Source organism: Taudactylus pleione, unplaced genomic scaffold, assembly GCF_031769625.1.
Source record: "Taudactylus pleione unplaced genomic scaffold, aTauple2 ptg001518l, whole genome shotgun sequence".
NCBI classification, from domain to species: domain Eukaryota; kingdom Metazoa; phylum Chordata; class Amphibia; order Anura; family Myobatrachidae; genus Taudactylus; species Taudactylus pleione.
Genome location: NW_028285916.1, coordinates 473,135 through 499,751, shown reverse-complemented (window position 1 = coordinate 499,751; position 26,617 = coordinate 473,135). Strand labels below are relative to the sequence as shown.

Genomic DNA, 26,617 nt, shown 5'->3' with positions numbered 1-26,617 from the left:
AAGTTCAAGCAGGACGGAGGCACACTGATCCTGGTGGTCCCAGCGTGGCCCAGAAGGCCGTGGTACTCCGATCTGCGGAGTCTGTCCATCGACGCTCCGTACCTCCTACCTCAACGGCGGGACCTGTTGTCTCAGGGGCCCTGTCTTCACCCGGATCTGGGTCGACTATCTTTGATGGCGTGGCTCTTGAGACAGCCGTCCTGAGGTCTCGGGGCTTTTCTAGCTCCGTTATTACCACCATGCTGAGGGCGCGCAAGCCTGCTTCCACGAGGATCTACCACAGAGTGTGGCACACTTACTTTCAGTGGTGCGAGGCCAGAAAATATGATCCCCAGATTTAGGATTACGTCTTTCCTCACTGAAGGTGCACATGTCTGCTCTGTCGGTGTGGTTCCAGCGCAGGATTGCTGCTATGCCGGACGTACACACCTTTTTCCAGGGTGTTTTAAGAATCCAGCCTCCCTTTGTGCCACCTGTGGCCCAGTGGGATTTGGCGGTGGTTCTTCGGGCCTTACAGGGTCCTCCTTTTGAGCCCTTGGAGTCAGTGGAGCTCAAGTGGCTAACTTTTAAGACGGTTTTCCTCTTGGCAATTGCTTCTGCCAGGAGGGTTTCGGATTTAGGGGCGCTTTCTTGTCGTCCCCCTTTTCTGATTTTTCATCAGGACAGAGCGGTGCTTCGCACTCGTCCTGATTTCCTGCCTAAGGTGGTTTCCAGGTTCCACATTAATCAGGAAATTGTTGTACCAGCCTTTCAGTCGTCTGATCTTTCGGCTGGGGAGACTTCCTTAGACGTTGTCCGGGCACTCCAGGTTTATGTGGACAGGACTAGTTCTATGAGGAAGTCGGATTCTTTGTTTATCCTCTTTGGTTTTCACAAGAGGGGTTGGCCTGCCAACAAACAGACTCTAGCCCGTTGGCTTCGTTCTGTTATTATTGAGGCTTATATGCAGGAGGGTTTACCTGTTCCAGCCTCTGTTAAGGCTCATTCCACTCGGTCTGTGGGCCCTTCTTGGGCTGCTAGCCGTGGCGCCTCTGCTGTTCAGCTGTGTAAGGCGGCCACCTGGTCTTCCATTCAGACCTTTTTGAGGTTCTATGCGTTTGACACCTTTGCCTCTCAGGATGCATCATTTGGGCGCCGGGTTCTCCTATCAGCACAGGAGCGTCCCCGCCCTTAGTTGGACTGCTTTGGGACATCCCCAAGGTCACCCTGTGGAACACTATGGACCCTGAAGTAGAAAACAAGAGATATGGTAAGAACTTACCTTTGTTATCTCTGTTTCTACGAAGTCCATAGGGTCCACAGGGCACCCGCCCTGACGCACCTGGCTTCATATGGGCTCTGTGACTGGTCACCGGTTTTCCGTCTCCCATTTCTGTGAGTATGGTTCTTGTGTGTTCCAGTCTTCCTTCTCTCTGTTTTGTCTCCTCCTCTGGCCTGGGCTGCTTACCAACTGAGGTGCCTGTGGCTCGGGGGCGGGGTATAGAGGAGGATGGACCCAAGTGCATCCTGGGAGCAGCTAAAAGCTTTAACTCCGTGGTGCCTGAGGATCCAGGATCCAGCTATACCCCCAAGGTCACCCTGTGGACCCTATGGACTTCGTAGAAACAGAGATAACAAAGGTAAGTTCTTACCATATCTCTTGTTTTTACCCAATCTGGCCGATTCAGACGCATCGGAACGACAGATCGTGTAAAATATGGCCAAATCGTGAGTAAATCGTGAGTCCCCACTCACGATCACAATGCGTGTCCCCGCAGGTCGCACGTCACATCTTTAGATCTGCCGTGCTGTAGGGCAGATCTGAACATTTAAGTCACGATGCAGTGGATAGTTTAGGAGGCACGATAGATTGTGTGCCAAATTGGCAGCTTTTCAGACCAAATCGTGCCCACGACTGCTGGGGAGAGTTCAGGGGGAAATCGTGCACATCGTGGGAATGTGAGCACATTGCTATGTGTGTAGGCACCTTTACCCTCTTACTACTTCATTAGAAACTACCCATGGTGGCTGTGATAGATTACCCATGGTGGCTGTGATAGATTAGAGGCCGCTGTCAGTGAAGACCCGCTGTCTGTATTCTCCCCATCTCGTTGCAGATGTTTGAGGGGAAGGAGAAGCGTCTGGAGCTGATTCGGGAGCTGCGCACTACACACGCCCTCCAGCAGGAGGAGCAGTTACTGAAACAGGAAGAGAAACGGATCACCCTGACTCTACAGCGACAGCAAGAGCTCAGCGAGAATGAGGTGAGCGCCACATCCCCGGCAGCTGACATTACTTTGTGGCATATGAAGTACAGTATCGTACATAAGCCAAGGCTCATACGCTTCTAAAGAGGACATTTATCTACTACAATCTATACAGTGGCCTAAGGGCCTGATTCAGAGCCGGACCTGAAAATAGGGGTGGCTATTCAAATGAACCGTTCGCTGTTTGCGGTCTGTTCACGCCTCTAGGTCTGAACGAGCGTACAAAACTTGCGGTTGTTTTTTGGGAAACTACGCCCCCTGGCCGCTCGCATCCTACGTCATGTCCGCTATTTATTAGATTAATCGAGTACATCGACCAGGGTATGAACTGCTCGCTATTCTTGTGGTTGGTTTTTGCTACCACAATTTTGCGAGCAGTTCTAACTATAAAATAACCCAGTGACGTGGTCAATGACGCTGCTGTTTTAAATATGCACACCCATAAAACGGCCGTTTTGACCTTTAAGCACGCCTGCGTTCGGTTCTCCTCTCCCCGTTTTCAAGCACCTTCCCCTGTTACCACCCACATACGCCTCATCCTGTCACTCATATTAGCAGGCATTCGCTATTTTGCGAGCACATGAATTTCGGCTGCACTGACTGGTTCCCGCATGCGTATAACGATCCGTACGCATGCGCAGTTGGGCAAACATCGCTCGGAGCGAACGAGCTGCCGCTTACGAGTGGCTCTGAATCAGGCCCTAAGTTCATCCCAGACGCCCGGAGGCAAGTTATAATTTGTTGCGCCCCCTGTTAAGGGATAATTATATTCCCTTTAATTCCTTATAATGTTCCTTGCTTTATAAATCCTAGTCCCCACTATATAAGTCCTATCACCACTTGAAATAACGTAAAACATACAGAGTTCTCTGTATAATATTAGTTTATCAAAGTAGGATTACACAGTACAACCAAAAATGCATAAGGTTGGCGCTAAAGGACACAAAACATTCAAATAATAAAATATTCTATTTTAATCACTATATCACAGTAAACAAAGTACAATATAAAAATGACGTTAGAACGTATCCACATAAAAGAGGAAAGGCAATCCTCACTATGACTCAAATAATGTACTGAATAGGCACAGATTCCTATGTACTAAAACACTAATGTGTCCACATTCTAATAAATGTGTACAAGAAATAAAACAACAATGTGTCACATACAAAGCTACAATACAATGTTGCAGTAGTGCTAGTGCACAGATGCTTTAAAGTTCTCTCCCCGGGGCTTAGTACATCTCTCCCCTATATCTTACTGGTACACTCAGTCACGTTATCTCTCCCCGGGGCTTAGTACATCTCCCCCTATATCTTACTGGTACATTCAGTCACATTATCTCTCCCCGGGGCTTAGTACATCTCCTCCTATATCTTACTGGTACATTCAGTCACGTTATCTCTCCCCGGGGCTTAGTACATCTCTCCCTATATCTTACTGGTACATTCAGTCACGTTATCTCTCTCAGGGGCTTAGTACATCTCTCCCTATATCTTACTGGTACATTCAGTCACATTATCTCTCCCCGGGGCTTAGTACATCTCTCCCTATATCTTACTGGTACATTCAGTCACATTATCTCTCCCCGGGGCTTAGTACATCTCCCCCTATATCTTACTGGTACATTCAGTCACGTTATCTCTCCCCGGGGCTTAGTACATCTCCCCCTATATCTTACTGGTACATTCAGTCACGTTCTCTCTCCCCGAGGCTTAGTACATCTCTCCCTATATCTTACTGGTACATTCAGTCACGTTATCTCTCCCCGGGGCTTAGTACATCTCACCCCTATATCTTACTGGTACATTCAGTCACATTATCTCTCCCCGGGGCTTAGTACATCTCCTCCTATATCTTACTGGTACATTCAGTCACGTTATCTCTCCCCGGGGCTTAGTACATCTCTCCCTATATCTTACTGGTACATTCAGTCACGTTATCTCTCTCAGGGGCTTAGTACATCTCTCCCTATATCTTACTGGTACATTCAGTCACATTATCTCTCCCCGGGGCTTAGTACATCTCTCCCTATATCTTACTGGTACATTCAGTCACATTATCTCTCCCCGGGGCTTAGTACATGTCTCCCAATATATCACACTAATACACTCAGTCACGTTATCTCTCCCCGCGGCTTAGTACATCTCTCCCTATATCTTACTGGTACATTCAGTCACGTTATCTCTCCCCGAGGCTTAGTACATCTCCCCCTATATCTTACTGGTACACTCAGTCACGTTATCTCTCCCCGGGGCTTAGTACATCTCCCCCTATATCTCACTAATACATTCAGTCACGTTATCTCTCCCCGGGGCTGATGCTGAGTTCTCGGGTCAGTAAAATACATGGGCTATTAATCAGTTATTGTATTGGGACCATATGCATGCTAAGATGTGTGGTGTTCGGCCAGGATCGGTATGAGCCGGCGGTCGGCATTTCGTCCGTCGGCTTCCTGACTGCATCCCATTCGGCCACAGTAACATATGTGCCAGGTTTATGCCAGGCACAGATACTTGTGTCCCACTTACCCCCATGTATTAATCATTTGTTTTATGCAGCAATGCATTCACAGGTAGGCATCAGTAACCCAGGGAAAGCCTCATACAGCAGAGACGGCTCCAGCTTTCATGTATGAGAGTTCTGGCTAAACACACACTTATTACCGGTATTTCTACTTCAGGGTCCATAGGGTATCCACAGGATACCTTGGGGTATAGGTGTGACGTCAGTCGCAGGGCACCAAAGAGTTAAGCTTTCAGCCTCCCAGGATGCACTAGGTCCCCCTCCTATACCCCGCCCCCAGGCCAAGGCACCTCAGTTTAGTTTGGTGCCCGGCCGGAGTCGGGTGCACCTGTTGGAGTGGGGGCTAGAAGAGCCCCTGAAGCTTATTCTTCATGCAGCTGTGGCTGCACAACTGGATGTACAGCATGGACAGTCAGTCCTGACGTCCATGCTGTCTTCCCTACACCCCGCCGGTACCAGAACGCCGGTACTGATCCGGGGATGCTGGTGGGCGTCTGGGGTCACAGCTAGCGGTGACCCCAGATGCTCCGGACCATGGCCGGATTCAAGGGGGACAGAGGTAAGCAGCGGGGTCCCGCGGTGGGTCCCCGCTGATCACATGGTCCTAAGTCCCCAGGCAGGGGGCTCCCTGGGGACTGGCTGCAGCGTGGAGCCAGGCGACCAACCTGCGCTTCCACTACCCCCTGGGACAGCGGACCGCAGCAGAGCGGTAGCGCTGCGGCGTCCCAGGGGTTAAATGCATGCCAGGGGAGCGCGCCTTCCCTGTCTCACAGCCGGCGCCTCCCCCGCTGCACACAGCCCTCTCTGCATGCTGCCGACTGGTCCTGTGGCAGCGCTCCTCCCCCAGGCCAGCCTCCTCTCTGCTCCTCGGCGGCCATCTTCTCCAGAACGCATGGTGAACGCTGCTGGAAGCGCTGGACGGAAGCATCGTGGTCTGGGTCCCCCCGCATACCTCTCCTCCGCTGTGGTCAGGTCTGTGTATGCAGCGCTGTGTCCTACCAGGCCCTGTGTCTGTGTAGTTGAGTGATCAGCGCTGTTAGTGCAGGAATTGTTATTTCTCTGCATTGTATGTGACTGTGCTAGCGCTGCTGCCTGTAATCTTTTCTTCATCTAAACTGTCAGCTTTATTACTGTCCCTGTTCCTTCTGCTAAAGCCCTTGCGGTGCGGTGCTGCAGGGTGGTCTCTCGCCTATTTAATACTTAATTGGTGAGAGAGGTCACATACGTGGTGCCATCATGTCTGAAAGTGATTTTCCCCTCCGGCTACAGTGTACCATGTGCAAAGTACCGTTAGCGGAGGGGGAGGGTAGCGCGGAGGGCCTTTGCCGGCAGTGTTTGTCCATGGCGCGGCCTATTACGGTTACAGCACCGGTACAGGAGCCGCCCTGGGCTTGTTTCGCTCAGGCGTTAACAGCTTTAGTGGGCCAGTTAGCTCCGCAGCCCGCGTTTACTCCGATGGGTTTGTCCCAGCAGTCTGTGGTGTCGTCACCCATGCAGGGGTTCCCACGACAATTGGTGGTACCCCACAGTCTCCCTATTTCCCCGCTCCCGGGTTCTCAGGAGCCAGCGTGGGTTAACTCCCTGACGAGTTCTGTACAGCACTTGTCGGATGTGTTGCAAGGGGAGTCTGTGATGCGGTCTCATAAAAGGCCGGTGGCGTCTCTGTCCGCTCCTTATGAGGATGACGAAGGGACGTCTGATGATGGGGAGATTCTAGATCCTTACGATCAGGAACCTCTCCATACTAAGGACGCTGATGCTAAGTCCAAAGTATATATTCCTGGACTTATTCGGGCGGTCCGCACAGCCTTGGTGATTGAGGACGAAGTTCCCCCAGCGGCTAAATCTAAGTATGCCTTTTTCAAAGATGTGAAGGGCGATGCCACAGTCTTTCCTCTTTCGGGTCAGTTGGTGGACCATTTAGAGGAGGCGTGGAAACAACCTGGCAAAAGATACCAGCCGCAGAGACGCCTGGCGGTGGCTTATCCGTTCGCGGATAATTATTTTGCGAAGTGGGAATCCCCTCCACAGGTGGATTCTCACGTGACCCGTCTTGTCCGTAGTGCCACATTGCCGATGCCATCCATGTCCTCCCTTAAGGATGCTACGGACCGCAAGGTAGAAATCTGCCTGAAGTCCGCTTATTCCCTTGCAGGGGGGGCAGCACGGCCGGCTATGGCCATTTGCTGGGTTGCCAGAGCGATGGAGCGCTGGGCGGATTCATTAGAGGCTTCTTTTGAATCCGACTGTCCGGCCGATCAGGCGGAGTTGATTGGCAATCTCCGTGATTCGGCCACCTACATCAACGAGGCGGCTCTAGACATTAGTACTCTGGTGTCTAGAATTCCTTCAGCAGCGGTAGCTGCTCGTCGCACCTTGTGGCTGCGATCCTGGAAGGCGGACGCAGATTCCAAGAAAGGTCTGGAAGCGTTACCGTTTACCGGAGAAGTTCTCTTCGGTCCGGATCTGGATAAGATTGTGGCCACGCTGGCGGCAGCCAAATCTGCCTGTCTCCCGTCGGCCGCTGCTCCTTCTGGTTCGGGACCATCGTCCTTTCGGTCATCTAGGGCCCAGGGCAGGCCCAAACCACAGTCGTTTCCTCGACAGGCTGGCCCTAAGAAATCGGTCAAGCCCCGGAAGCAGGCATGGAGTACCAGACGTCCGGCCCCCAAGCCAGATGACAAGCCTGCGGCCTGACGGTCCGGGCCTCCCTTTGGGGGATCCCAGGGTGGGAGGCCGCCTGCTACAGTTCGCCCAGTGTTGGTCGACCACTACGACAGACACTTGGGTTCTGGAGGTGGTTTCTCACGGATACGCCCTCTCCTTCCGGCACAGACCCCCGGCTCGCTTCTTCACCACGGGTCTCCCATCAGACCGGAACAAGGCTACGGAGCTGCGGAAGGTATTGCACACTATGCTCCAGGCTGGAGTTATAGTGGCGGTTCCATTCTCCCAGAGGGGCCAGGGTTTCTATTCAAATCTATTTTTGGTACAGAAACCCAATGGGTCATATCGTCCGATTCTCAACCTCAAAGCACTCAACAAGTCTTTGCGGGTCCCGAAGTTTCGGATGGAGACCCTACGGTCCATCATTCTGGCGCTGGAACCTGGGGACTACTTGGTGTCATTGGACATACAGGACGCTTACCTGCATGTCCCTATTCTTTGGCGCCATCAACAGTTCCTCAGGTTCGCAATCAGCAGCGACCACTTCCAGTTTCGGGCGTTACCTTTTGGCCTGGCAACAGCACCACGTGTTTTCACCAAGGTGATGGCGGTCATGGCGGCTTCTCTGCGGCTGCAGGGAGTCCGCATGTTGCCGTATTTGGACGACCTGTTATTGGTGGCAGGATCTCCAGAGCTCCTGTTACGCCACTTGGACCTGACCATTGCACTGCTGCAACGGCACGGCTGGCTAATCAACTGGCAGAAGTCCACTCTAATCCCGTCTCGGAGGATTCTGCATCTTGGAGCCTTATTGGACTCGGGACAGCAAAGGATCTTCGTGACGGAGGACAAGATCTCTGCTTTACAGTCAAGGGTGCGCAGTTGTCTGCACAGCCGCCGGGTGTCCTTACACTCGGCGATGAGGTTACTGGGCTCCATGGTGTCGGTGTTCGACATGGTGGAATACGCCCAGTTTCACTCCAGACCTCTGCAGCACCTGATCCTGTCCAAGTGGAACGGGCTGACTCAGTCTCTGAAGTCCCAGACGATTGTGCTCACCCAGGAGGTTCGCCTGTCCCTTACGTGGTGGTTACAGACGACCCACCTCAACAAGGGACGTCCGTTCTGGGTTCCAAATTGGGTCCTGTTGACAACGGACGCCAGTCTTCGGGGCTGGGGAGCAGTTTCGGGTCCACACTTGTTCCAGGGCAGGTGGACGCCGACAGAAGCGGAGCTTCCAATAAATATCTTGGAACTCCGTGCGGTCTTCAATGCTCTCCAGCAGGCACAGCGGTTTCTCCAGGGTCGCCCGGTGCAGGTCCAGTCGGACAACGCTACCACCGTGGCCTACATAAACAGGCAAGGAGGAACTCGCAGTCGGGCAGCTCTCGTAGAGGTCTCTCGGATCCTGGTTTGGGCGGAGCGCAATCTTCCGGCCATATCAGCGGTCTTCATCCCGGGAGTGCTCAATTGGGAGGCGGACTTTCTAAGTCGCCAGGACGTTCATCCGGGGGAATGGTCCCTGCACCCGGACGTTTTTCAACTACTGGTGGACAGGTGGGGTCTTCCAGAAATCGACCTCATGGCGTCCCGGCACAACAACAAGTTGCCGGTGTACGGGTCTCGCACAAGAGACGAAGGGGCGTCTCTGGTGGATGCTCTGTCCGTCCGGTGGACGTTCCGGTTCGCATACCTGTTCCCTCCGGTCTCCCTTCTTCCACGGGTAATCCGGAAATTCAAACAGGAAGGAGGGACGCTCCTGTTGATAGCTCCCGCGTGGCCCAGACGGCACTGGTTCTCAGACCTTCAGGGTCTGTCCGTGGACATTCCTCTGCGGTTGCCGCTACGACCGGACCTTCTGTCTCAGGGTCCTTGCCTTCACCCGGACCTGACTCGGCTGTCTTTGACGGCGTGGCTGTTGAGACGGCCATGCTGAGGTCCCGGGGGTTTTCCAGCTCTGTGGTGCGTACCATGTTGCGAGCTCGGAAACCGTCTTCCGCGAGGATATACCATCGCGTGTGGCATACGTTCTTCCAGTGGTGTCGACCGAGAGGTTATGCACCGCGGGAGTTTCGTCTGTCTCGGATTCTCGCCTTCCTGCAAGCGGGACTAGATCATGGGCTTCGCCTTGCTTCTTTGAAGGTACAGGTTTCGGCCCTATCTGTCTGGTTTCACCGTAGGATTGCTACAATCCCGGATGTGCGCACCTTTATGCAGGGTGTTCTCCGCATTCAGCCGCCCTTTGTTCCACCTGTGGCGCCTTGGGATTTGGCTGTGGTCCTGAGGGCTCTCCAAGGACCGCCGTTTGAACCACTGGGCTCAGTGGATCTTAAATGGCTAACAGCTAAGACTGTTTTCCTTCTGGCCATTGCTTCGGCCAGACGTGTTTCTGAGTTAGGGGCTCTTTCTTGTAGACCCCCTTTCTTGGTTTTTTATGGGAACAGGGCAGTGCTCCGCACTCGGCCCGAGTTTCTTACCAAAGTTGTTTCCCAGTTTCATATTAACGAGGAAATAGTTGTTCCGGCCTTTAACTCACCGGGTCTTTCCGTGGGTGAGGCCTCTTTGGATGTTGTGCGGGCCTTAAGGACTTATGTTGACCGCACTTCTTCGTTTAGGAAGTCGGACGCTTTGTTTGTCCTCTTTGGCTTCCGTAAAAAGGGTTGGCCTGCTTCAAAGCAAACTTTGGCAGCCTGGATCCGTATGGCTATTTCTGAAGCTTATCTTCATGAAGGCCTACCGGTCCCTCCTTCTCTGAAGGCTCATTCCACTAGGTCTGTGGGTCCTTCGTGGGCAGCTCGACGTGGTGCCTCGGCAGTTCAGATCTGCAAGGCTGCTACGTGGTCTTCTGTCCATACCTTCGTGAGGTATTACAGGTTTGACACCTTCGCCTCTCAGGATGCTTCCTTCGGGCGGCGGATTCTCCTTTCTGCACAGGAGCGTCCCCACCCTTAAAGGATACTGCTTTGGGACATCCCCAAGGTATCCTGTGGATACCCTATGGACCCTGAAGTAGAAAATATGAGATATGGTAAGAACTTACCCTTGTTATCTCTATTTCTACGAAGTCCATAGGGTTCCACAGGACTCCCGCCCTGTCGCACCTGTGCTGCAGATGGGCTTTGCTCTGGTCACCGGTTTTCCGTCTCCCTCTGGTGAGAATGTGATTCTTGTATGTGTCCAGATCTTTGTTCTCTCTCTTCCTTCTCCTCCTCCGGCCTATGGCTTGGTAACTAACTGAGGTGCCTTGGCCTGGGGGCGGGGTATAGGAGGGGGACCTAGTGCATCCTGGGAGGCTGAAAGCTTAACTCTTTGGTGCCCTGCGACTGACGTCACACCTATACCCCAAGGTATCCTGTGGAACCCTATGGACTTCGTAGAAATAGAGATAACAAGGGTAAGTTCTTACCATATCTCATATTATTATATACCCGAGAGACGTCACCAATCAGCATTAAATGACCTCTCCCACATTGTACCAGTGTCCCCAGATTCCTGAGTATTTTTATGCTCCCGAATAACAACTCCGCAAATGACGACGGGTTCAAAATACGGTTTTATCATCAGCCCTGATTAGATGTATACAGCGAGGGGGATTAGATGTATACAGCGAGGAGGATTAGATGTATACAGCGAGGGGGATTAGATATGTACAGCGAGGGGGATTAGATGTGTACAGCGAGGGGGATTAGATGTGTACAGCGAGGGGGATTAGATGTGTACAGCGAGGTGGATTAGATGTGTACAGCGAGGTGGATTAGATGTGTACAGCGAGGGGGTTTATATGTGTACAGCGAGGGGGTTTATATGTGTACAGCGAGGGGGATTAGATGTGTACAGCGAGGGGGATTAGATGTATACAGCGAGGGGGATTAGATGTATACAGCGAGGGGGATTAGATGTATACAGCGAGGGGGATTAGATGTATACAGCGAGGGGGATTAGATGTATACAGCGAGGGGGATTAGATGTATACAGCGAGGGGGATTAGATGTATACAGCGAGGGGGATTAGATGTATACAGCGAGGGGGATTAGATGTATACAGCGAGGGGGATTAGATGTATACAGCGAGGGGGATTAGATGTATACAGCGAGGGGGATTAGATGTATACAGCGAGGGGGATTAGATGTGTACAGCGAGGGGGATTAGATGTGTACAGCGAGGGGGATTAGATGTGTACAGCGAGGGGGATTAGATGTGTACAGCGAGGGGGTTTATATGTGTACAGCGAGGGGGTTTATATGTGTACAGCGAGGGGGTTTATATGTGTACAGCGAGGGGGATTAGATGTGTACAGCGAGGGGGATTAGATGTGTACAGCGAGGGGGATTAGATGTGTACAGCGAGGGGGTTTATATGTGTACAGCGAGGGGGTTTATATGTGTACAGCGAGGGGGTTTATATGTGTACAGCGAGGGGGATTAGATGTGTACAGCGAGGGGGATTAGATGTGTACAGCGAGGGGGATTAGATGTGTACAGCGAGGAGGATTAGATGTGTACAGCGAGGGGGATTAGATGTGTACAGCGAGGGGGATTAGATGTGTACAGCGAGGGGGATTAGATGTGTACAGCGAGGGGGATTAGATGTGTACAGCGAGGGGGATTAGATGTGTACAGCGAGGGGGATTAGATGTATACAGCGAGGGGGATTAGATATATACAGCGAGGGGGATTAGATGTATACAGTGAGGGACTATAATGTGATATATTTACTACTTATAATTTCCCTTAATGTTCTTTACACCTACTGTAGTTAAACACAGGAGGATTAGTCCTGCAGAGAGAACAGTGGCCATACAGTGACAAGCTTTACAGGGCCCTTCATTGATGTCGCTGTGGCGGCCCTCACTCTGTGCCGCGGCCTCCCTCACTCTGTGCCGCGGCCTCCCTCACTCTGTGCTACGACACCACTCACTCTGTGCTACGCCACTCACTCTGTGCTGTCACTGCTACGTCACCACTCACTCTGTGCTACGTCACCACTCACTCTGTGCTACGTCACCACTCACTCTGTGCTACGTCACCACTCACTCTGTGCTACGTCACCACTCACTCTGTGCTGTGTCACTCTGTGCTGTGTCACTCTGTGCTGTGTCACTGAGACTCCAATAGTGTGTAAGTAATTAGTAAATGTGTGTCTCTCCGCAGGCCTCCATAAGAGATGAGCACCTGTCCCGGCTGGAGGGGGGGGTCCTCTCAGATATGTTTGACTTCCTCTCCAAGGAGCTGGTCAGGCTGCAGGAAGAACGCAGGATCCACGCCTTCGCCATGCTGGCTGAGCGCCACCGGCGCATCAGAGAAGCGGAAGAGAGCGGAAGGAGGCAGGTGGAAGAGAGGCGCAGACGGGAGGAGGACGAGATCTTCAGGCAGGTGAGCGGAATGAGTGTGTGGTATCCACTCTCTATGAGGGCCACGGAAAGATGCCTGCCCGCGTCTGCTTCCGATAAAGAACCCGGCCCAAAGGCAGGGAAGAGCCGGAATGGAGACTTTTTTTTTTACACAAATTCAGACAAAGGGGTCTATGTACTAAGCCTTGAAGAGAGATCAAGTGGATGGAGATAAACTACCAACCAATCAGCTCCTAACTGCCATTTTTCAAACATAGCCTGTAAAGTGACAGGAGCTGATTGGTTGGTACTTTATCTCCATTCACTTTCTCTCTCTTCAAGGCTTAGTACATCTCCCCCTTTATCTCTCTCCACGGCTTAGTACATAGACCCCTTAGTCACACATGTAATTGATCAGTGTAATACAGCAATGTACGTTTTTTCCTCTCACTACCATTATTTATGTGAATAAGATGCACATTGTTAGCGCGGCCAAGTCTCATGAGACTGACGGAACGGTAAGAGAGGACACGCCTGTAGCTGTTCTCATGTAATATTATACTGGAATCACATGTAACACATTCCGTGTCATCCCCTGATTGTAAACTATTATCAGCTCCTAGTATTACGCTAAATGCGATTATACGGGGAGAGCAATTTACATGATTTATTTATAAATTATGTTTTACGCTCTCACTGAGACCATATAGTTCCATCCATCATAGTCACAACGATAGGCCGGGTGTGCGGCCACGGCGGGCCAGGTGTGCGGCCACGGCGGGCCAGGTGTGCGGCCATGGCGGGCGCGGTGTACAGTCACGGCACAAATTTTTACTGTGGCCTGACGTAATGCTGTATAGAGTGTGTGACTCTATTCTGCAGGTTGTTACCATTCATCAGAGCACAGTGGACTCGTACCTGGAGGAGATTATCCTCCGCACCACGGCTGACACAGCAGAAGAGCAGGCCAGAGAGGAGATCATGAGGAAGGCTCAGCAGATCAATGACGTCGCCTACCAGATGGAGAGCAGGTGAGAAGTATAGGAACCGCTATCACCCCCGAGCTCTCATTGTGACGCAGCTAGAGATGACCTGATTGGCTGTGTGTCCAGAGATGCCGAGAGCATGAACAGCTGGGTTGAGGGTGTAGCTGCCACCTATTAAGTGGTCATAACAGCATTGGGGAATGGCATGGGGGATCGCATGGGTCACACATCAGCGCTATACTGCAGGGACTGACAAGTCCCCAGAACACACTTTCTGCCTCTCAGTGTAAAGCAGAATATTTAGGGGGTGATTAAAACTGGGAGGGAGGATATTGTGCAAAATAATAACTTTACCAAGTGGTGGAGCCTGCTGAGGCTAGGAAAGGCATAGCTGGGCCATCAGGGGTCATTAGCTATAAAGCCACAGATCAGGCTGGGTGGGTCCGGCACTCCTGTCAGTCAGGGTGATCACTAGTCATGCTGCCACAGATCAGGCTGGGTGGGTCCGGCACTCCTGTCAGTCTGATCACTAGTCATACTGCCACAGATCCAGGCTCGATGGGTCCGGCACTCCTGTCAGTCAGGGTGATCACTAGTCATACTGCCACAGATCCAGGCTGGGTTGGTCCGGCACCCCTGTCAGTCTGATCACTAGTCATACTGCCACAGAGATCCAGGCTGGGTTGGTCCGGCACCCCTGTCAGTCTGATCACTAGTCATACTGCCACAGAGATCCAGGCTGGGTGGGTCCGGCACCCCTGTCAGTCTGATCACTAGTCATACTGCCACAGATCAGGCTGGGTTGGTCCGGCACCCCTGTCAGTCTGATCACTAGTCATACTGCCACAGAGATCCAGGCTGGGTGGGTCCGGCACCCCTGTCAGTCTGATCACTAGTCATACTGCCACAGATCAGGCTGGGTTGGTCCGGCACCCCTGTCAGTCTGATCACTAGTCATACTGCCACAGATCAGGCTGGGTTGGTCCGGCACCTCTGTCAGTCAGAGTGATCACTAGTCATACTCCCACAGATCCAGGCTGGGTTAGTCCCACATCCCTGTCAGTCTGATCACTAGTCATACTGCCACAGATCCAGGCTGGGTGGGTCCGGCACCCCTGTCAGTCAGGGTGATCACTAGTCATACTGCCACAGAGATCCAGGCTGGGTGGGTCTGGCACCCCTGTCAGTCAGAGTGATCACTAGTCATACTCCCACAGATCCAGGCTGGGTTGGTCCGGCACCCCTGTCAGTCTGATCACTAGTCATACTGCCACAGATCCAGACTGGGTGGGTCGGGCACCCCTGTCAGTCTGATCACTTGTCATACTCCCAAAGATCCAGGCTGGGTTAGTCCCGCATCCCTGTCAGTCAGGGTGATCACTAGTCATACTCCCACAGATCCAGGCTGGGTGGGTCCAGCACCCCTGTCAGTCAGGGTGATCACTAGTCATGCTGCCACAGATCAGGCTGGGTGGGTCCGGCACTCCTGTCAGTCTGATCACTAGTCATACTGCCACAGATCCAGACTGGGTGGGTCCGGCACCCCTGTCAGTCAGGGTGATCACTAGTCATACTGCCACAGATCCAGGCTCGATGGGTCCGGCACTCCTGTCAGTCAGGGTGATCACTAGTCATACTGCCACAGATCCAGGCTGGGTGGGTCGGGCACTCCTGTCAGTCAGGGTGATCACTAGTCATACTGCCACAGATCCAGGCTGGGTGGGTCCAGCACCCCTGTCAGTCAGGGTGATCACTAGTCATACTCCCACAGATCCAGGCTGGGTGGGTCCAGCACCCCTGTCAGTCAGGGTGATCACTAGTCATGCTGCCACAGATCAGGCTGGGTGGGTCCGGCACTCCTGTCAGTCTGATCACTAGTCATACTGCCACAGATCCAGACTGGGTGGGTCCGGCACCCCTGTCAGTCAGGGTGATCACTAGTCATATTGCCACAGATCCAGGCTCGATGGGTCCGGCACTCCTGTCAGTCAGGGTGATCACTAGTCATACTGCCACAGATCCAGGCTGGGTGGGTCGGGCACTCCTGTCAGTCAGGGTGATCACTAGTCATACTGCCACAGATCCAGGCTGGGTGGGTCCAGCACCCCTGTCAGTCAGGGTGATCACTAGTCATACTCCCACAGATCCAGGCTGGGTGGGTCCAGCACCCTGTCAGTCAGGGTGATCACTAGTCATACTCCCACAGATCCAGACTGGGTGGGTCCAGCACCCCTGTCAGTCAGGGTGATCACTAGTCATACTGCCACAGATCCAGGCTGGGTGGGTCCGGCACCCCTGTCAGTCAGGGTGATCACTAGTCATACTGCCACAGATCCAGGCTGGGTGGGCACGGCACCCCTGTCAGTCAGGGTGATCACTAGTCATACTGCCACAGATCCAGGCTGGGTGGATCCGGCACCCCTGTCAGTCAGGGTGATCACTAGTCATACTGCCACAGATCCAGGCTGGGTGGATCCGGCACCCCTGTCAGTCAGGGTGATCACTAGTCATACTGCCACAGATCCAGGCTGGGTGGGTCCAGCACCCCTGTCAGTCAGGGTGATCACTAGTCATACTCCCACAGATCCAGACTGGGTGGGTCCAGCACCCCTGTCAGTCAGGGTGATCACTAGTCATACTGCCACAGATCCAGGCTGGGTGGGTCCGGCACCCCTGTCAGTTAGGGTGATCACTAGTCATACTGCCACAGATCCAGGCTGGGTGGGCACGGCACCCCTGTCAGTCAGGGTGATCACTAGTCATACTGCCACAGATCCAGGCTGGGTGGATCCGGCACCCCTGTCAGTCAGGGTGATCACTAGTCATACTGCCACAGATCCAGGCTGGGTGGATCCGGCACCCCTGTCAGTCAGGGTGATCACTAGTCATACTGCCACAGATCCAGGCTGGGTGGGCACGGCACCCCTGTCAGTCAGGGTGATCACTAGTCATACTGCCACAGATCCAGGCTGGGTGGATCCGGCACCCCTGTCAGTCAGGGTGATCACTAGTCATACTGCCACAGATCCAGGCTGGGTGGATCCGGCACCCCTGTCAGTCAGGGTGATCACTAGTCATACTGCCACAGATCCAGGCTGGGTGGATCCGGCACCCCTGTCAGTCAGGGTGATCACTAGTCATACTGCCACAGATCCAGGCTGGGTGGGCACGGCACCCCTGTCAGTCAGGGTGATCACTAGTCATACTGCCACAGATCCAGGCTGGGTGGATCCGGCACCCCTGTCAGTCAGGGTGATCACTAGTCATACTGCCACAGATCCAGGCTGGGTGGCTCACGGTCTGTTGTCAGTCAGGGTAACCTTGTGTCTCTCGTCCTCACAGCCGTTCTCGGTTACAGTCGGAGGAGATTGTTGCAGAGTTGGTGTACAGTTTCCTCATCCCTGAGATTCAGAAGAACACTGTCCGTGAGAGAGGTGAGCGGGCACTGCCATAATCACGTCATAAACAGGTTTCTTCTTCAGGGTCCACAGGGATATCATGGGGTGTCGGTGGTGGATAAGGACCAGACACCAAACAGTTAAGCTTTCAACTGCCAGGATGCAATTGTCCCTCCCCCCTAAACCCCGCCCCTGAGCCTGAGGCCAATCAGTGTGCTTGGTGTCCGGCAGGAGCTGGGATCACATGTATAACAGTGTCAGGTGCCTTATGCAGCTCACAGCTTTACTTTTATGATTTCTAATTGTATTTATCATTATTACTGAGCGCTCAGCAGGACGTCTGTGCTGCCGCTCCATCACCCCTCCGGGCACCGCGACTCCATATCACCACTTGGTACTTACGGGGGGGCTCCCGGGGACCTTGATAGCCGGCCACGCGGAGGACCCCAGACTGCAACTAGGACGCAGGGGATAGCTAAGGCGGGTTACCGGTTGTGGTAGCCCGGTCTCAGGGGACAGACAGCTGAGAGTGAACACCGGCCTCGACCGCGTGATCCACTAGAACACCAGGGTACATATGGTGCGGGAATCCCGCGGCCCGGTGATCACAAATCAGCCAGGGGAGGTCACCTTTCCCTATTACAGCGGCCCCACACACACTGCGTCTGAGTAGGTGAATGTAGCGCTATAGCCTATCACACACTGCGTCTGAGTAGGTGAATGTAGCGCTATAGCCTATCACACACTGCGTCTGAGTAGGTGAATGTAGCGCTATAGCCTATCACACACTGCGTCTGAGTAGGTGAATGTAGCGCTATAGCCTATCACACACTGCGTCTGAGTAGGTGAATGTAGCGCTATAGCCTATCACACACTGCGTCTGAGTAGGTGAATGTAGCGCTATAGCCTATCACACACTGCGTCTGAGTAGGTGAATGTAGCGCTATAGCCTATCACACACTGCGTCTGAGTAGGTGAATGTAGCGCTATAGCCTATCACACACTGCGTCTGAGTAGGTGAATGTAGCGCTATAGCCTATCACACACTGCGTCTGAGTAGGTGAATGTAGCGCTATAGCCTATCACACACTGCGTCTGAGTAGGTGAATGTAGCGCTATAGCCTATCACACACTGCGTCTGAGTAGGTGAATGTAGCGCCCTTTTGTAGTTAGTGTTTTTCTGCATAGTATGTGACTAGTACTAGCGCTGTCTGTCTGTATGATATTTCTAATCTATCAGCCTATGCATTTCCCTCTCCTCTCACTATAACCCTATCATACCGGTGTATTCAGGGTCTACTATACTTCACTTTTACTTATAAATGTGAGACTGTTTGGTTGCACTCTACACTGTACCATATTCTGTGCTGTGCTCTCCTGCAGCTTATTTAAGCATAGGCAGGATCACTATACTGCATACCCATTTGTATACACTGTCACATAATAGCATCTGCATACCCATTTGTATTTGGTTTATTCTGTCGCATGTTAGTGTATACTCTGCGACTATGGGTCATATTGAATTTGAGGCGAAAAGTCCAAGGATGGACTTTTTGCCATAATCGCCGTTTTTTTCAGGAATAAAGTATCGGGCGCGTGCCCGCTTATCCCCGTATGCAAGTAGGATCCGGTGAAAACGGGACGCGGCGAAAAGGTAAGTATCAAAGTCCTATCAGTTTTCGGGGAAATCATGCTGTCACCCCCCAAAAGATGTCCTGACATGGGGGATCACTATGGGTACCCCCGAGTTGGCTTGCTGAAGGTAGTCTGGGTTTTTAAATAGCCGCGGCAGGTGCATAAATGCAGCTTTAGAAGAAGTAGTGAAGAATAGCATTTTTTTTTTTTAAACACCTAACCAGTCCCATCAAATTTGGGGTACATGAAAATGGGTGCAAGTCCCTAAAGTTTTTTTTTTTTTTTTTAATTCAAAAATCCACCTGTCGCTACCACCCTCACTCTAGAAAACACCTGCCGCATACTTGGGGACCCCCTCTGTGTCAATTTAGCTAGTTTTAAAGTTTGTCCCCTAACATTTTTTAGTTTGCACCCAAAAAGAAAGTTTTTTGGGGTGTCCTAAGGCTATTTTTTTTTTTATTCTGCACCCCCAAAACCCCAATTCTGCACTTTTTTTCGCCATCTAAACAGTAGTGAAAACTTATCCCCGTTTTTTTACAAAGACTTTTCGCACCTGCTGATACTGAATCTCCCTCAGGGGAAGGAGAGCGTCAATCTAAAATTAATATACCTGCTGTGGTGCCAGCTGTCAGCTCTATCCTCCAAATAGAAGACGATGAGCCCGCCCCCAAATTAAAGCACCCACTACTTAAACAACAAAAAGTGGCTTCAGCAAAGTTTCCTCTCTCTGATCAGCTAGCCGAACACATGGCAGCAGTTTGGCAGATGCCTGGTAAGAAGTTTCAGCTCCAAAAACTCCTGACCTATTATTATCCTTTTCCTGCAGCTCATTGCACAAAATGGGAGGCTCCCCCAGCAGTAGATTCGCATGTTAAGCGATTGATTAAAAGCTCCACATTACCTATCCCTACAGCTTCCCCATTAAAGGACCCTACAGATAGAAAGATTGAAACTGTGTATTCCCTTTCAGGAGCCATTGCTCGCCCAACCATGGCTATTGCCTGGGTGTCGAAAGCAATTGAGAGCTGGGCAGATGCCCTAGAAGAGTCTTTCTCCCTAGAGGTCTCTAGGGATCAGATGTCTTATATAGCTCACATAAGAGATGCAGCTTCCTGTATCAGAGAAGTGACCTTGGATGCTAGTCTCCTGGCCTCTACTTCAGTGTCTGCCTGCCGCACTCTTTGGCTACGGCCATGGAAGGTGGATTCAGACTCTAAGAAGGCCTTAGAATCATTACCTTTTACTGGTGAGATCCTTTATGGCCCAGATCTAGATAAGATTGTAGCAACTTTGGCAGCATCAAAAACTGTTTTTCTGCCCTCAGCAACTACTGCAAAACCTCGGACAACGTCCTTCAGGTCCTTTCATCCTCATGGAAAGCCTAAGGGCCAGTCCTTTCCTCTGCAATCTGCTTCCACAAGGTCGCCAAGCCCAGGACCAAGCAGATTAGGCTACCCGACGTCCTGCTTCCAAATCTGAGGACAAACCTTCAGCCTGAAGGGGCGGGCATCCCCCTGGGGGACCACAGAGAAGGATGCCGACTTCAATTTGCCCAGTGCTGGTGTCAAACCACCACAGACGCTTGGGTACAAAAAGTGGTCTCTCACGGGTGCACCCTCTCATTCCTAAGACGGCCACCCCACCAATTTTTCTACACAGGCCCTACATCAGACCCGAGCAGGGCCCTGCTTATCCAGAAAGCCATTCAGTACTTGAAATAATAGTTCAAGTTCCGCTATCGCAGCGAGGGAACGGTTATTATTCTACCGTTTCTGGTGCAGAAACCAAACTGGTCTTTTCGGCCTATTCTCAAATCCATTAACACATTCATCAGGGTGCCCAGATTTCGGATGGAAACCCTGCGCTCTATTGTACTAGCTATGGAGTCGGGGGATTTTATGGTATCTCTGGATATTCAGGACGCTTACCTACATGTACCTATAACGCCCTCATCAGCGATATCTCTGGTTTGCTGTACTACAGTAACATTTCCAATTTCAGGCTCTGCCCTTTGGACTTTCTACAGCTCAACTGGTCTTTGGCAAAATGATGGCGGTCATGGCAGCCCAACTGCATTGACACGGAACCAGGCTGCTTCCATACCTGGATAACCTCTTGTTCTTAGCACGCTCCCCAGAGGTTCTTCATGCCATCATCAGATAACCATTGCCTTCCTACAGAGACACAGCTGGTTAATCAACTGGAAAAAGTCCTTCCTGAACCCTTCACAAGGATGGTCCATCTGGGGGCTCTTTTGGATTCTCAAGCTCAGAGAATCTTCCTAACAACGGACAAGATCTCCACAACAACAAGTGTGCAGATGACTACGCAGTCATCGAGTCTCAGTTCACTCAGCAATGCAGATTCTGGGATCCATGGAAACCACCTTCGACATGCTGGAGTACGCTCAGTTCCATTCCAGACCTCTGCAACACCTAATCCTCTCCAGAATGGAATGGGTTGTCCTATCGGATCAGATCCCAGACAATGATTCTCTCTTCAGAGGTTCGTCTGTCCCTCTCCTGGTGGTTACAGACGTCCAACCTAACCAAGGGTTGCCCCTTTTGGATCCTTGAAGTGGGTACTCCTTACAACGGACGCAAGCCTCCGGGGCTGGGGCGCAGTGACCGGTCAACACTCCTTCCAGGGCAGTTGGACAGTGGTCGAGTCGACCTTGCCAATCAATGTATTGGAACTCTGAGCCATCTACAGAGCCCTCACTCTGGCTCAGGACATTCTTCAGGGCAAGCCTGTACAATGGCAGTCCGACAAGGCCACAGCAGTGGCCTACATCAATCACCAAGGAGGCACTCGAAGTCTGTCAGTAATGGCAGAAGTGTCACGCATTCTCGCATGGGCCGAAGGTCACCTTCCGGGTCTACGCGGTGTTCATTCCGGGAGTTCTCAACTGGGAAGCGGACTTCCTCAGCCGTCACGACGTGCATGCCAGGGAATGATCTCTCCACCCAGAGGTCTTTCAACTCCTAGTGGACAAGTGGGGCCTGCCAGTGGTGGACCTCATGGCCTCCCAACACAATCACAAGCTGCCAGTGTACGGGTCCAGAACAAGGGACGCCAAAGCAGCCTTCTTTAAATGCCTTGTCGGTGAAATGGACCTTCTATCTGGCGTACCTATTCCCTCCAGTCTCCTTTCTTCCTCGAATCCTTTGGAAGTTCAAGCAAGACGGAGGCACTGTCCTACTGGTGGCTCCATCCTAGCCCAGACTATATTGGTACGCCGATCTTCACAGTTTCTCCATAGATGCTCCTCTCCTACTTCCTCATCGTCCGGACCTTTTGTCTGAAGGTCCACGTCTACATCCGGACCTAGCCCGTCTGTCTTTGATGGCGTGGCTCTTGAGACATCCATTCTAAGGTGCAAAGGGTTTTCTAGCTCGGTGGTCCAGACTATGCTCAGAGCGTGTAAGCCGACCTGTGCCTGGATCTATCACAGAATGTGTCACACATACTTCCAGCGGTGTGCTACCAGAAGTTTTGACCCTCAAGTTTTTAGGGTCTCTAGAATCCTGGCCTTCCTTCAAGCGGGATTGGACCTTAGACTCTGCCTGGCCTCGTTGAAAGTGCATGTCTCTGCTCATCTAGTTCCAGCTCAGATTTGCTCCAATGTCGGATGTTCACAACTTCCTTCAGGGTGTCCTCCGTATTCAACCTCCCTTTGTCCCACCAGTGGCGCAGTGGGATTTGTCAGTGGTTCTCCAGGCCCATCAGGGCCCTCCATTTGAACCCCTGGAATCTGTGGAACTCAAATGGCTCACAGCGAAGACTCTTTCTTCTGGCTCTTGCGTCGGCCCATAAGGTGTCAGATTTAGGGGCGCTTTCCTGACACTCCCCATTTCTGATCTTTCATCAGGACAGGGCTGTTCTTCAACTCCTTCTGGCTTCCTTCCCAAGGTTGTTTCTCATTTCCATATTAATAAGGAAATCGTAGTCCCAGCCTTCCAATCACCAGACCTCTCGGCAGATGAGGCCTCCTTAGATGTGGTCCGTGCTCTCAGGATCTACGTGGACCGTACAAGTTTTCTTCGGAAAGCAGATTCCCTATTTGTCCTCTATGGATTCCACAAGAAGGGCTGGCCAGCAAATAAACAGACTCTGGCCAGGTGGTTTCGCATGACTATCTCACAGGCTTAAACACAGGCTGGCCTTCCTGTGCCGGCTACCGTCTCTGCTCATTCCACTCGCTCTGTGGGACCCTCGTGGGCAGCTCGCTGTGGTGCCTCAGCTGAACATCTTTGTAAGGCGGCCACGTGGTCTTCTGTCAATACAGCTTTCTTAGGTTCTATGCCTTCGATTCCTTTGCCTCTCAAGATGTTTCATTTGTTCGCAGGATACTCTTCTCAGCGCAGGAGCGTCCCCACCCTTGAATACATCCGCATGGTTTCCCTGTGGAGCCCTATGGGCCCTGAAGAAGAAAATGAGTTATTGTAAAACTTACCTTTGTTAACTCTTTCTTCGAAGTCCACAGGGCGCCCGCCCTGACGCCCCTGGCTTCTCTGGGTTGGGTCTCTTTGATGTGAGAGTGTGATTCTTCTGTGTACCAGTCTTCCTTATCTCTTCTCCTCCTCCTCCTGCCTTGGACTTGTTAACAAACTTATTGGCTCATGGGCAGGGTTTAGGGGGGAGGGACCATTGCATCCTGGCAGTTGAAAGCTTAACTGTTTGGTGTCCGCTCCTTATCCACCACCTACACCCCATGGTATCCCTGTGGACCCAATGGACTTCGAAGAGAGTTAACAAAGGTAAGTTTTACCATAACTCTCATTTTCTAATATACTTGTATAATAATTAGCATATATAGAAATACTAATATGAACTGTCTGTATATTTATATATACTGTATATTAAAGTACACATATAGTGTGACTGTATAAGAGAACAAGGGGGTTTACCAATCTCCATAATAACGTGTGTCTGTGTGTGTGTGTGTGTGTGTGTGTGTGTGTGTGTGTGTGTATACATATATATTTATTATACCTGGTTAGCAGAGGCAGCCTTATTATTTGTGTGCAGCCCTGTACGGAGGATGCACTTTAGCATGGAACATACGTGCTCTAATTGTGATACGGGACAGGTTCGATACATGCAGAAGATCACCATCCCATTGGCCCCCTGGGCAGGGGCCACCACTAACGTGACACCGTGCAGGGGCCACCACAGACCTCAGCATACTAATAATAATGGGCGCGGTAGGTTATAGCACATATATACTGCCTCATGGTCTCTCCTGATTGGCTGGGTCCCATCTCGCTAAATGGTACAGTCATGTTCTTTTGTACATAGATTAATTTTTGTGTGCCAGGGTCAGATAACCGATGGGGCGGATGGGACTACAGCCCCAAGCCTTCACATAAAGTTACGCCCATCATGATGATGACCAGACACACAGCTGCCCACACGGTCACCCATAAATCATCAGTATTCACATTGTATTTCTGTTTTTCTCACAAAATTATGACATTTGTCTACTTTCACATATTAAGGGAAACATTGGGGCTGATGGTGTAGGGGTGTACATGGCCACGCCCACACGGCACTGGCCACACCCACATAGCACTGGCCACACCTCCTCTGCTTCATTATAGGCCCTTGATTATTTAACAGTCCCCTGATTGTGTCCCATGTTTATTTCTCGGTAAATGTGCCAAGTGAAGGGATCTGATTCCGGTTTCTCAGTTCTGTGCCCGTGCTAAGCGGCAGTATTACCGCGCCATCTGATGCCCGGGACACCCAGAAACCTGTCCCAGGGATTCTTATTAAGTGGCCCATACATCTGTGACTGATTGCCGAAATTCCCCCTTCTGCCGACAGCTGGCTCGGGGGATCGGAGAAACTCAAGATGTTGGATTTCCCCAACTCACCGATTCCGACCAAAGAATGGTTGGGATCGGTGAGTCAGGAATTTTAACGCTGTTTCCCCGATCTGGCGACAGATCGCTGCTCATTGATGGCCGTTACTTGGAGGATCAGAACGACGACGGGGAATCGCAGCGCTTATGTATGGCCCATTGTAGATGTCACCTTGCTGCATGTTGTACCTCACACTATATACTGTGTTACCCTGTTCCCTCCCCGCAGTGCGGAAATCCCAGCGGAGACATATCCAGGCGGCTCATCGAGTTATCCACGCTGACACAGAGGCTCTGCTGAATGAGACGCAACCTCCAGCCGAAGGTGAGACGGAGTGACGCACAGCGAGCGCAGACCCTGTACCTGGCCCTCGCCGCGTCCGATGATCCTCAGTCAGTTACACGGAAAAGCTTTTATTTTTTTCAATGTCAACGCCATAAAAGCAGTGACCTCTTACACCTAGTGTGGAACGGATGGAGATTTGGAATAAAATACGTGTAAATAACAAGTTCCACGTCTAAGCGCTTATTTACAGACACCCTGGTAGGTGAGTAGCCCTCTATCTATGAGGACGGGGTGAGCTCGGGGAGAAATGTACGCGGTACATAGCGTAATAACGTCACGTCCATGGCCGCCAGCGTTCCTTCCCCATCACACCTGTACTCAGCGTCTCTGCCGTCCACTTTCTATGCCGCACGTTACAATCTCGTAATATTTATATTTTACATGAGACTAAGAGGGCATCGGTCACTTTTGTGTTATACCATTGGCTGACAGACCCCTAATAATGCGCTTTCCAGTATACAGTCCTCCATTTTACTGTGTGCCTCATAGTACAGGTACAATTTAGCTTTTACATGGAGATAAATGGTCATTTGGGAACCTCGCTAAATAGGGAAAAACCCCTCGGATGCTCCAACTCCACCCTCCGCGCCTATAACAGCTAACGCACTAAGGGGAATGGGTGAGCGGTTGGAGGGTGAACTTGGAAGGACGCAGTCAGAGTTATATACATACATACTGTACATAAATACACACACAGACAGTGTCTTTCACATGGTCTGCATCCCTTACCTGGATCATACATGCCAGGTATAGGACGTCTACAGAATGGCGCTCCGCCTATATCACCAGGATTATGTGTATTACCAGTCATTGCGCACGTATCATTTCATCCCATTACTGCTGCTTCCGGCACTACTGAGCCATCTAAAGTCACCTTATCATGTTCTGTATATTATCTCGGAGAAGTCTAAAGCTGGGTACACACCATGCGATCCATTGAGCGATCTATCGCTCTGGCGCAGATTGCGTAGTGTGCATGGACTATCCGTACACTCCCGTGGTAGCATGTGGCATTGTCCGGTTGGCCGCACTGCACGGCCAACCGGACAATATCGCGTACGGCGCCGTCGCAGGTAATGAAGGACGGAACGAGCGATAGTTCCGTTGTTCATAACATCTCTCAGTGGGTACCCGCGGTACGATATGTCGACTCGTCAGGCCAATATATCGTCTGGGTACACATCTGCAAGTGTCTACCCAGCTATGAGGAGAACTACAGAAAATGATTCAATCCTGTTAAACTGAGAGCGTAACTGAGGGAATACTGTTAGTGACTTTCCCACCAGAACTTCAGGGGTTAATTGTCACCTGACATTATTCCCTACCCCCCTCTTCCTTTTCCTCCCCACAGGCATATCCATGTGCTCTCCTATATTTATCCTGTGATTTGAAAGTGACTCTCACCATTATGTAAGTGGCCCTCGCCGTCGTGTCAGGCGTATAGAGCCCCACAGGTCTTTCATGTAAGAGTGTGAGGCGCTGAGATGAGAATAGCCGTTAACATTATCACTCGTACACATTACTGCTCACCAGCTCCCACTTCTAGGAACTTGCCCTGAAATAACAGCCGCCTACGCTGCCATTAGTACTACACCGTGTGTGCTCTGTACAGGAGTA

General features: G+C 51.6%; 1 protein-coding gene across 3 annotated transcripts in view; it reads left to right on the top strand.

Annotated features, from left to right (window-relative positions):
* Window positions 1-25,144, top strand: part of CFAP91 (cilia and flagella associated protein 91) — a 109,293-nt gene extending 84,149 nt beyond the window's left edge. For all 3 annotated transcript variants that reach the window (XM_088463939.1, XM_088463938.1, XM_088463937.1), the window contains exons 13-17: window positions 2,097-2,243; window positions 12,590-12,811; window positions 13,651-13,799; window positions 17,097-17,188; window positions 24,884-25,144. In XM_088463939.1, coding sequence (XP_088320065.1) covers window positions 2,097-2,243; window positions 12,590-12,811; window positions 13,651-13,799; window positions 17,097-17,188; window positions 24,884-24,993 — 720 coding nt within the window. In that variant the 3' untranslated portion in view covers window positions 24,994-25,144. The remainder of the gene's footprint in view (window positions 1-2,096; window positions 2,244-12,589; window positions 12,812-13,650; window positions 13,800-17,096; window positions 17,189-24,883) is intronic.
* Window positions 25,145-26,617: the final 1,473 nt, after the last annotated feature.